The 12,817-nt window shown below is 41.1% G+C and overlaps 1 protein-coding gene across 3 annotated transcripts in view; it reads left to right on the top strand.

The window, feature by feature from the left end:
• SATB2 (SATB homeobox 2) overlaps positions 1–12,817 on the top strand; it is a 166,880-nt gene that overhangs the window by 128,723 nt on the left and 25,340 nt on the right. For all 3 annotated transcript variants that reach the window (XM_043505543.1, XM_043505544.1, XM_038421850.2), the window contains one exon: positions 5,642–5,839. In XM_043505543.1, the coding sequence (XP_043361478.1) occupies positions 5,642–5,839 (198 nt within the window). The remainder of the gene's footprint in view (positions 1–5,641; positions 5,840–12,817) is intronic.

The following is a 12,817-nucleotide window of genomic DNA, read 5'->3' as shown; positions in this document are numbered from 1 at the left end:
TTTATTTTAATAGACACTTATTGGATTCATGGAAAGAGAGTTTGGCGACTAAGGAACAAGAGCTGAATATTATCTGGCTCATTTCGCACTGCAGAAGAGTCCCAGCCAAGTGAAGAGAAGAATGCTTTCTGCGCTTCTTGAAAGTTTGGTCCAGGGAATTCATGCAATTCCATTTAGAAAGTGATATTTCTGTGGCTAATGGCGTAACTTTAAAAAAAAAAATCTTTCAAGACATACATCAAATGTTGCTTTTTTTTTTATCACATATGTTGACATTTTCTGCACTGATGATGTGGGTGAGGAAATGGCCTTTTACATTTATTTTGAGAGGAATCTTGAATCACTCTCACTAAAAACTCTTCATTTGCCTACTCATGCATTCACAGGAATCCCTGGAAAATGTCAGTGTAGAAAATTCTAAAATTATTTTTTTTAAAAAACTGAAGACCAGGAAGCACAGAATCAGTTTAATTACATGCCTGCAGTAAGGCCTGATCAGTGCTGAAAGCATGTCAGTATCCTGTGCATGCATCTATGCTGTGTCTAAATAAGTTACGCTGGGCAGCCGGCTGCCTGTTTCTATTGCGGACATCAGTAGACATACTTCTATGAACATAGCCACTGGCTTCAAGACCAATATGTCTAAGTCTGGACTTTTCACCTAAGCTTTCTTAGCTCTTATATTGACTACAAGTGGGGGCTTTGCCTGCACAGAACATCGGGGGTCTTTGTGTGCACCGTCTTAAAGCTTTTTTAAACCTAATCTTATCTGCCTCTGATACCTCTGGCTTCCATTTTGCTTAATCTCCTCCTCCTCCTCCCTCCCCCGTGCTATGTTAAGTATTACAAAAGTAAAAGGGTCAAGCCGCTAAAAAGGGATCAATGATAAGTGACAGTGAATAGGGCTTACATTTGTTGAACCAACTAACCCATCCCTCGAGGGGATTCCGAGTGCACCAAGCCTAAATGCTTTAGTGTAGCAAGCGGGCTGTTCCTTTAACAGCATAAAACCACAGTGGGAAAGGTTGGCCTCCTGCAGTTTTTTTTTTTGTTTTGCTATGGGAAATGTATTTGATTAGGGGAGAGAGAGAAAGAGAAAATAGGACATTAGTATGATATTATTTGTTTAATCTAATAAAATGCCTAGAAAATCTTCATCCTTTCTGATTGGAACAACAGCAAAAACAGAGGCCAGCTCTTCTCTACAGTTCCTTTTAATAAGATGCATTTAGAGCTCTGCCCAATTTAAATTCAGGTTTTGGGGTGAAAGTAAGGAAGTTATTAGCAGAATTCCTTGGTAACCACAAGTACTGGATGTGTCTGAACATAGAGCCAAAAGCATCCTTTAATTGTGATGTTTTTCCTCCTCTTATTTTTAATGGAAGACATTGCCCTGTTTAAGAACGTCAGAAGCAGACATTAAAGGCCAGATTCTGCCATCCTTATTCACCTTGACTAGTATCACACTCCCTTGGTAACACTGTTGAAATCACTGGGCCTGCTTGCATAGTAGAGTACCAATCAACATGCGTATGGACAGGAGCATCAGGAGCTCAGGGATGAGACATCTCTGTGAAGAGTATGTAATTTTTCAGTCTCTCAGTAGGTTCGTTTAAGCTGGCTTCACTTGTAAGCACTTGAAAAGTAGCTCAGGCATTCTGGATGTGTGAGGTAAATGAGGACGGGGTAGAAGCTCCCTTTTGGTTTCTCTAATTTTTTGTTCCCCACCCCTCTTTCCCAATAAATCAAACCACAGATGAAAATCAGCATGAACTGCCGTACCTCTGTGAACGCCTGAATCAGCATTTCTTAAATGAAAAAAATTCTCCTGGAAAGCTCCATGTAACATATACAGAACTAGACAATCACCACAAAACCACCCCCAAAACAACAACAACAAAACCCACCAAACACCCAATTTGAGATTTTTAACAGAAAAAGGAGATTTGTTTATTAATAATTCATGAGTTCTCATTGAACATGCACGAAGAAACGGTGCTATTCAATAGAGAATACTGTCATCTGTCACTGTTTTATTTGACATTTACACTTTTTTTTTTCTTTTTGCCTGGTACTGCAAAACTTCCTTGGATGGCACGCTAAGATTGTTTAAATGAAAAAAATCCAAAACCCCAGTGCAGACTCCTCATCTTTACCTAGAGAGGGTTTACTTGCAATTATAAAGGGGTGAGTGTGTATGTTTGTGTGGTAATGGCTTAGTGTTTCCTGACATATTAGTCATGCTGCTACCTAATAACAGATCCTGTAGATGGATAGATAATACCAAATAGATAGGCGAGTGAATGAATGCTTGAATAAATAGAGAGATAGAAGAAGAGCGGGTGAAAGAATAGTTTTGATGTAGATAAGTGTACAAGTGCAATAGAAGATGAAGGGGAGGGGGAAACAAATAATGACTGTTGTGAAGAAAGCTGACACAAATAAATTGCCATTGCTGATGCAAAATAAATATTTATAAATGGCATGAGGGAAATCCAGTAGTATAAAACATGAGTGTAAACAGGGCATTTAGCACAATGACAATTCAGAGGTAGGAGCACCTTGCAATTTCTTGCTAATATTAGGCTCATGAAAATCTTTCTGCACTGTGGGTTAGTTATTATTTATAAAAATCACAGAACCAGCTGATACATTCATAAGCTAATTATTGTAGCAGCTGGGTACACATGGTGCAATATGTCTGAGCCTGTGAAGTATCACAGATTTCTTGGGGCCTGCTGTGGTGGGGGGGAGGGGGTGCTGTTGAAGGCTAGATCCCTTAATCTGATCAGCCAAGCAAATACTTTGTGGGGAAACTGGATTAATATTCCTCTAAATACTATGAATGTGCTTTACCTTCAGAACTGGGCTCCCTTAAACACACCATTAGCGTATCTCCATTGGGGAATTGAGAAGTTCTCAGGTGTCCTAAGGACAGGGTCTTTGCCTGGTGCCTTCCTTTGCCAGAAATTAATTTGGTTTGCTCATGTCTGCACACATGGTCACACTGCAGTCTAATCCTCTCCCTAATAGCTCCAAGGTCAGGACCTCGCATGTTGCTGAGCAAATTGAGCCCTATACTCCTTAAAGACTAATGGCAGAGAGCACGCAGTCCATAATGAGGCCTGTAGTGTTGTTCTAAGTGATTGTAATGAGTGCAGATTATAACAGTGCCTATAAATCAAAATGCAGCAATGAGTGTTGTGCTAGACATTCCAAGTTTCATCCGTGGCGATGGTACCACTCAGCTGTCACCTGTCTCATTTCAAATTAGGGCTTCCCACAATGCACTCCTGCCTCCATCAGAACAGCAGGTGTTCTCGTCCTTAAGGTCTGTATCTCTCAGAACTCTGTCTTTTAACAGATGTAGGTGTTTGTTTTTATTTTCTGTTTAATGATTGGTCTTCATGCTACAGCATCCCTCGGGAGATGTTAAACATACCTGCTTGAAACATTTGAAAGAGTCCAGTTGGAGACTTATTCAGATCAGTAAAAAGGATGGAGAAATAGGAGCTTATTTTTTCCACAGATGGTTTATTTTCCATTGCAGAAATTGTTTTCTTTGTACAAAGGAACCCATGAGAAAATACTTTGGGTCTGGAAGATTTTTTTTCTTTCTTTTTTAAGACACAAAGTTGTGGGTGTTATTTTGGATGGAGGAGAACTGTATTAGAAATTCAGCCATCACATGACTCTGAGCTTAGCTAAATACCAAGTAAAATACTTTAAAAATATCTATATATTTTCCAAGCAAATGATTAGATATATTGTTTCCTCCCCCCAACCCCCGCCCAGTTTATTGCAAGAAAAGATCAGGTCTGCACAAATGTGGCCTCTCACTTGTAAAAACAAGGCAGTGTTGTGTTACAGATTAGTTTATAAATCCCCAGTGGCTTCACAGTTCAGTGCCTACAGCTGCTGCAGATGGGCCTGGGTTTTTGTCTCTTCGCTGTGCTGCAGCCGGCAGTTGAAGGAGAAAATGGAATGATCAGGTTATTAACATGTAGGCCGTGAGGAAGAGGCTGCACAATGAGAACAGCTGGTGTTGCTGTCTTGGCTGATGCAGCGGAGATAATCAAATCTTCCTTTTTGGGGCGGGGGGGGAGGTGAAGGCAGAAGACACAGTGGAGAGTTAGACAAACAACACTTATGATATTATATGGGGGTTTTATAATGCACATTAGGAGTCATCACTGGCTTACAGGTTGTTATATAAAAATCTTTCTTTTTTAGGAAGGACTGTATGGGCCTTTAATGAACTGGCCTGTTAAGTTTTCTTTGGTTACAGCTTGGAAATATGCAACCTGGGCTACTTCCTGTTCTCTGCATTCAACATCGATCTCGCTGTCTATCTTTTAGGTATTTTAAGGTGCCTGTCAAAATGGTGTCTAAATGCCGAGTTGTAGCTTGGAAATGATTAGGTTATAAAGCTACTAGGTAAAATATTTTGACAAGAGTCAGCAAGCCGCGTTGACAGCATCCTCGGCGTTATTTTCATATACTCCATCATTTGCATTGCATCTTCTCTTGCGCAGGCACAAGAAAGAAATCTTATCCTCAGTGCTAAGTAGGAGACATCTGCCTGCAGGTGTGAACTGAGCCAACTTTCAGATCCTTGCAGGTGCAGTTATAGTTAACCTGCACAGGGCCCAAGGTCACAGACAGCCACGCTCAGTGCACACACGGGGCCAGGTGTGTGAATGCCATTAATAAGCCTTGTTATTTTGCCCTGCAGTATTCTTTATGGTTTTCAGTCAGCATCTTTCTTGGAGTGCACACTTTTCACTCTCTGGGAACCTTTGTTTCTTGGTCCTTATGGAGAAGCCCTATACTATTTAACAGAGTGCTAGCTTTTCTATAGAATTTCAAGCTAACCTATAGAAGTATATAGCAGGGATATCATTATCCAGTATTACACTATATTGGTTGGTTTAGAAATCTCTTCAACAGATATCATTGTCCATAGATTTTTAGAGTAATTCCTACAGAGACCTATTTGTCTCATTCTCATGAAATTTGATAGGATTTTTCCATAAGGCTTAATCTTCCTTTATAAAACGGGCATTTAATTATTTACACATGGTCAAGTTTTATTTTGGGATCTGAATTGGAGGAGTGGATATTATGTAGCAAGAGCTAATCAAAGAGTTTTTACTTGTTGGTATTTTTTATCAAAAGTTTTCATTTAGTGTGGGGGGACAGGACTTCTGAGTTGGTCACTAGCAGATGTCAGGGGCCACAGCCACCCTCCCCTTGCTGTATTGCTAAGTGTTGCAATAAATCAGTGGTTCTCAACCTTTTCCAGACCACGACATCACTCCCCTTGCTGTGTATTGCTAAGTGATGACGAAAGCTTATGCCCAATAAATTTGTTAGTCTCCAAAGTGCCACAAGTCCTCCTTTTCTTTTTGCAGATACAGACTAACAAGGCTGCTACTCTGAAACCACTGATTTATTGCAACCCTGGTTTGCCACAGTTAAACCCAGTTAAATCTGTGGAAATCAGAGGGGCTTCCATGTCAGATCAAGGCAACAGAACTTGAGACAGTGCATCAGCAAAGCATGCAAGATAGCTGAACTTCATTTCACATCTGCTTCATCAGTGCTCGGTAAGTTAACTACTCTAACCCTTTTGGTGCAGGGATGGCTGTGTGAGCTGCTCCGCTGGAAAGAGAACCCAAGTCCAGAAAACCGCACCCTCTGGGAAAACCTCTGCACCATCCGCCGCTTCCTGAACCTTCCCCAGCATGAGAGGGATGTGATCTATGAGGAAGAGTCCAGGCATCACCACAGCGAGCGCATGCAGCACGTTGTCCAGCTCGCTCCTGAGCCTGTGCAGGTCAGATCACTAACCTCCCATTCAATGGTTCTTTGTGTTGCAACAGCTGTCTGAGGTAGAAAAGAGCAACTGGTTCCAGCTTCCATGGGGCTTGCTGGGTGTGTGTGTGTGTGTGTGTGTGTGTGTGTGTTAGGTTACCAAAGAAGAGGTCAAAACAAACTACTTACGCTGGCAATAAGTGAGGGTAAGACTCAATAGGAAGAAGAGCTGGTGGTATTTTGGGGCCTACCTAATCTAAATTTTTGTGATTTAGTATTATGGCTCTGAGTTACAATCCAAAGTATGTTCCTTGAAAACAAATTTCTCAGAGAGAGAGAGAGAGAGAGAGTGTGTGTGTGTGTGTAGCTGGAAAGTGGACTGGGAACTTGAGTAGATGCGCTCAACCCACAAAGTTCTCACAGCTTCTGACAGGGATTCTCAAACTATGCTCCACTATCCAAAAATGCTTGTAGCATCCATCATTAGAAAGAGACCGATAATACCACAGAAAATATGGGGTGTTGGGAGGAGAGGTGGTCCATGAGTGGGTGTGTCCCGTGTGAAGTGGTCTAAAAAGTAAAACATTTGGAGAAGCTCTGCTTTGGAAATATCAGCTACATGTGTGTTCGCTGAGCAGGGTGAACGTTACCTTGAAAGCAGAACTTCATTTCAGAACCCTCCTCAGTGATATCTGCATGTTTGTAGGCACCATTCTTGACTCATGCCCTAGATTTTGGTTCTTTGCAACTTTATATTAGCCTTGTCTTAGTTGTTCTTATTAAAAAGGGGAAGATGTTCTACTGGTAAATAGACATACACATGCAAAGAAAAAGAAGGGGGCTGAGTGAAATACTACCAGACTTTCATCTCTGAGGTCCTTGCTTCACAACATAAACAAAAATGAGTAGTAGATATTTATACACATCACAAAACCAAGAGTCATCTGGCTGTCAAGAGAGGCTCAGAACTGAGACAGCAACATGTAGCAGATCAGGACTAATGTGAAATGAGAACTGGAAAGAATTGTAGAGTACTTTCCCACCCTACAATCCTCATGCACACCATTACCACAGGCAAATTCAAATCAGTGCTTTACTGTCCTATAGTATGAGCCAACACTGGGGGTGGGAGGTACTATTATTTGTACTGCAGTCGTTTCCAAAGCTCAGCAGGACCAGTGAGTATCAGGGACCATTGTACTAGGTGCTGCTTTATTAAAAAAAAACAAAACAAAAAAAAACAAGAAAAATAACAGCCTTCCGCCCCACTCCGGAGATCTTAAATCTGATATAAGATATGAGGCTAACTGAGGCTAAAATGCTAAGAGGGAGTGTTGGTTGTTGGTGGAGGGAGGAACAGTAGAAAGAATCATAGAGGCTACCTATGTACACAGCTTGATGACTCAAAATCATGTTGAAAGCTTTTTTTTTTTTTTTTTTTTAAAGAATAATGATCATTTCTCCACATCGCCTCTTGATCTAGCCTTCATTCTTTTGGGGGTCAAAGCAGAAGTAAGTCTTGAGGAGGTCATCAAAAGAAGAGAGGCCTTACAGATTAGTTTGGAGTCAGCTTTTCATGCATAAGGTATTGCGCAGAAGGAATCGGAGAGATTTGGGGGGTAGTGGACAATGGCCATTCAAGGCTAGTATTATTGGAGAAGTAGGATAGAAGGAATGACAAGAAGCAGTTAGGTGGCGGGGAGGTCATATTTGCCAAAAACCCTGAAGCTGATGAGAAGAAGCTTAGACTTGATGCAAGGAGATCCTGCCTTTCAGGTTCATGGTTTCTACTTTCAGCTTTACCCTCTGTTCTTTTACTGGATTCTTTGTTCTTTTCTAGAACTGCTTTGTTCATCACTCTAATCCCCTGCCTCTCCACTCAATCTGCATTCTCTACTTCCGTTCCTTTGGAGCACCGCTGCAGGCAGTTCTGAGACTGTTCCCCACTCTAAGTTCATTCTCTCTTCTTTGTATTCTGCCCCCTTTCTTTCCAAACAACTTCACTTCTCCCTGGTCATTTTTTGCCCTATCCAGCTGCATATAGCTTTTCAACTTTTGACTTTTCCTTAAAACTTATACCCAGCCTCCATTTCTCTCTTCAAAATATAGATAAGAACAAAAGGGAATTTTTTTTACCAACCAGGATTCAAGTTCTCCAATCTCACATCAGCACAAAGTACCCTAAATGCCCAGCATCAGAAGGCCAGGGTTTATTGGCACCCCATTCCTCTCAGATTGTAAACTATCTGAGGCAATGAATGTCGTCTTACAAATTTGTAAAGGGCCAAGTTCACTTCTGGCACTATATAAATAACAATACTCAGCAAAGCTAGATGAACTTGTATCAGAGTATTCTCTCTTAAAAAAACAACAACAGTTGTGCCGGAAGGCTACCAACTTCGTGTAGCACTTAACTGTGTTAGACACACAAAGGAAACTGTTATAAGTGGAAAAACCCAGCCCTGGAACTAATACCAGTTTTAAGGACCTGAAAGGGACAGTTCAAGATAATTTTTCCCTGAGTTGGCTCTAGCTTTAACCAGTGACCTTGATAATTTAGACTACTTTCAAAACTCTTCTTCACATCACTCTTTTTGCATAGTGCACGGTGTCTCATCTGAGTGACATGTTACACTGCATTGCAATATGATGCATTTGTATTAGTCAGCAAGTTACAAAGCCATAGATTAATTATTTATTAAGCAAAATATGAAAAATGAAGAAAAATAAATGGAACCAGCTGGCAACTGCATATAGCAAAACTCTGGAGACTCTGGGATATGGTTGATACATTAGGTTTGTGTTTTGGGGGTCCTGCATTTTAAAGGACTTTGTTTGCCCATCCAAAATTCCCAGTTGTTTTTTGAATGGCATGCTACCAGTACAAGACACAGACCTCCACCTGTCCCCTAGTGTCAGAAGAAACTCTGGACAGAGTGATATTTTGGTTTATTTTAAATCATAATTTCAGTCTCTGCTATTGAAGTTATTTTCAACAGCAAGGTTTGATTTTGGCTTTGCTGTGTGGGTCATTCATAGGCAATTAGCTTTGAAGAATCAATGAAGGCTAGTATCAGAGATGTAAAGCTGAGGTCCTCACACTTGCAGTCTTGGAAATTCTGTGGCACTTTACATAAAGGTAGGTGTCTCTGGTCCAGGAATCCTGGCCAGACTCCAGCGGGAGTAATTCCATTCTGCCTATCTAAAATTCCCCCTCTATTGTCCATTGGGAAAACTAGTCTCACTTCCTCCTAGAAGCAGTTTCTGCTGCAGAATGCCTGCCACATTTCAATTCTGAGCTCACTGCATTTTAGCAGTGGGTGAAACAATCCTATAACTACTGCTACAGAAGTACTCTGCTTTGCTGGTCTTTGGGGTGAAAGGTGCTATGTAAATGTATGTTGTTACCACTCAGCCTTGACGCCAAGTTGATGGTCGTTAAAGGCCAGAACAAGTGACAGCGTTGTAAATGTAAGACATGCAAACCGATAAAAACCTTAAATGCTTACAAGGTTCCCAAAGGAAGGCGATGGGTAGTCATTCTTGCATCTCTAGTTTGTTTCATTTTTCTTCCGTCTTCCTTTTTTTTTAAAAAAAAAAAAAAGGTTTTGCTGTGTGGCAGTCATTCATGTTCAAGAATTGAGATACAGTGCAATTGTTCTAGCAATAGCATTGCCACATGGCAATCAGAGTTTGAGATTGGGCTTGGTCCCTTGCTTCCCAAGCTGAGAGCCAAACTAAAAAGAGCCCGAGGAAGAAATGCCTCATGTCATTGGCCAGCATTTCCCTTCTACCCAGTAATAGGGCCTTCATGCCTTCTGGCTTCCAGCAGATCCCCCAGCATCTGTGACTTCTGGATTGATCCCTCTGCTGCTTTCTTGGGATAGCAGGGTGAGGGCAAACTATACCCCCTCTGATTAAATAGGTGAAGTTCCTCTTCATGGAGTTTGTGCCCCTATACAGTGCAACCTCGGATAGAAATCAGGGCAGAAGTCAATAAATAGAGAAAAGTTTTTGAAAAAGCAACCCTTTAAATTCAGTTACTTGGCTACTTGGAGTAAATTGTAGACTGTGAAGGTTCCTTTGTACTGGGTTCCATTTCATTTACATGTTGAGTTCATAATTTTGAAACTCCTCTCCAGTTCAGGGATTGAATGCCAGTGATCACTGGTAACCACCAGACTTCTGCTCTGCAGTATCAACTTAAATCCACTGGATTGTGTTACACAGCTCTACAGCGGAGTAACTGAGAGGAGAATTTGGCTCTTGATAGTTTAAAAGGATTATTGCCACAGTTAGATGCATTAGCTCCTTTGGGGGCGGCTGCAGCAGTCCCTGACCATCAGGGAGACAGTTGACATTTCTATTCTGCATGCTATTAGTGTGTAACTTTGTTCTATTCCTCCTTTTCTCTCTTCTATTGGATTCCCCCTGACACCTACATATTAAGGCATTTAATGGAGTGCTTTCCTATTCCTTGAGTGAAATGTTCAAGGGTGAAATTTACTGCAGAAGAAATTTTCACTAACACGCTTGATGTAGAAGGAAGCATTTTTATACCAAAGAGCCAATAACCCTAGGCCCCATGGAGCCTTGCAGTATGGCTGCATTCTTTGGCAGCATAGAGTTCATTTGGGGGCTAAGGAAAAGGCCAGGAAGACCATAACCACATAGCTCTACTGGATAAATTACTAACAAATTTATTTGAGCATAAGCTTTCATTGGATGCATCCGATGAAGTGAGCTGTAGCTCACGAAAGCTTATGCTCAAATAAATTTGTTAGTCTCTAAGGTGCCACAAGTACTCCTTTTCTTTTTGCGAATACAGACTAACACGGCTGCTACTCTGAAACCTGGATAAATTACATGCATAGTGACCATTTTTGTGACTGGTCACTGCAATTATCAGGGCCATGTAGTGGCTGCCTAGGTGTTCTGCTTGCCATGCCTCTGGGTTGAGGGGGATTATGCCTCCAGCCCCATCTTTCACTTAGATCCCATAAGCCTTTGAAACCATGGGTCCTAGGCTAATCTCTGCCTTATAGAAGCACACACAGCTACCCATCCATAACATTCAGGCTAACAATGGACTAGAGAAGCTTGCCCATGCTGAAATTTGGGGGTTCACTACTGGGACACAGTAATTCACACTTCTCTCCTTTCTGCCCTCCCCCAAGGTGACCATTCCAGAGAGCAACCTTCTTGCCTGGTGCTTTAATATAGGGCTAATTCATTGTTAATTGCTGGGGCAGAGAAACCTGACTCAGTTGGGAGAATGATGAATCAAGCTGTTGTCTCTAGGGTGTCAGGATGGATAAGCTAGTTCTCTAGAGTAATGAGCCACTACTGCAGCAAAGCACCTGCTATTCAAAGAGCAAGGCAACCTTGCATTTCATTTTTTGTGTAAGCTGTCAGACAGATCTTCTCAAGCTCATAGATACATATTGATTTAAGTGTAGTCAAATGTTGACTTTAAAGAAGAAACAGGAATGTATGTCACATGCTTCCTGATACACTGCTACTTTTGTCAAATTATTTTGTCTAAGGATATCTTTTTTCTTCTCCAGGAGCTTTGATTTAGATAAATCTGGCAATTTATAATATTTCAGATCATACATCTTGGGGGAATGTTAGTAAATAAAACAAGGTATAGTGGAAAGCTGTCCTTCAGGAAGGTCTTTTTGTATTGGTCTGTTGTTTGGAGCACTGAAAACATCACCGTGTCTTTTTAAAGACCCAGGAAAAATGCATCACAAAAATAAAGGAGATCATTTTACCATTTTGTGGGAGATGCCACAGGACAAATGCTTTAGAAATTACAATTGAATATAAAACATCAGAACATCAGTCACCTGTAAAAATGGGTCAAGGCAGGGGAGGTGGCAATCCATGAAACCCTAATCTCGTATTCTCTTTATAGAAGTAATAAAGAAGGGAATGAGCTCCACAATAATGCAACCTTATGAAATTACGGATTTTAAATGGCACTAACACTAGAATGCACAGGTCAATCAATACATACGATATGCAGATTAGAAGAAAAAGAGGTAACCTGATGTAAAATTCCTCCACTTTAAAAATAATACTAATTAGTAACTCTTAGCCAACAGTAGGTAGGAGGAAAACCATGGCAATATTGTTCCTTCAAGGAAAAGAGCATGCAGAGTTTGCTGCACAGTGATCTGCACACTCATTTTGTCCACAGATGGATCTGGGAAGGGCAGCAGTCTTCACATACTTGACAACTTAGACAAAAGCCACTTACCCTCCCAAACTAACTTTTTGTGCGACTTGTGCTTATGAATTTCCCCAGACATTTTGTGTCGCACTCCAGTTCTTCTCCACTCTTCTGCATGATTATACCCTCTTGTTCCTGTGTTCGCTTCAGCCTCTTCCTACATCATAGCTCCCCAAAACATATCAGAAAAGTCACCCTCTAATCCCTGTCAGTCCTTGCTCAAAATGGGAATGCGGCCCGACAGATAAAACAGGGTCTACAAGCCTGGGTGTACTTAAGCAGGTTGTACTGTATCTGCAGTGTAGCTATATTTGAACCAGTCTCAGAAAGCTTAGAACCTTTATTTGAGCTGGCACATTTATGTTGAGTACCTGGTGTATTTATGTGCTGTTTGACCTTGAGCTATGGGGAAAAATATGTATCAAATCTTATTCTGTTTCCAAACCCAACAGATTATCTAACCACTGAATGTTACCTGGAGTTGTGTGCGTGTGTGCATGCGCTGTCTTCCATTTCTGTATCGCCTTTCAACCTAAAAAATTTAAAAACACTTTGAAAAATGCCTAACTATATGGTAAATAAAGACAAGTTTGTATCACTGCGGTGTAAAAATGATACAATTAAAACAGAAAAAGTCAGCCCATTAGCATTTGCAAATACTAATATATCTTAATAGGTTTGTTTCTCCCCTGGCAGTTGGGGAGGAATAGGGTTTTCTCCATCCTGTAGCATCCCCCTGTGTGTGTTCCCATCCACTACTGA

Source organism: Dermochelys coriacea, chromosome 11 (genome assembly GCF_009764565.3).
Source record: "Dermochelys coriacea isolate rDerCor1 chromosome 11, rDerCor1.pri.v4, whole genome shotgun sequence".
Classification (NCBI taxonomy): Eukaryota; Metazoa; Chordata; order Testudines; family Dermochelyidae; genus Dermochelys; species Dermochelys coriacea.
The sequence above is the reverse complement of the archived record's forward strand: the minus strand, read 5'-3'. Positions and strand labels throughout refer to the sequence as shown.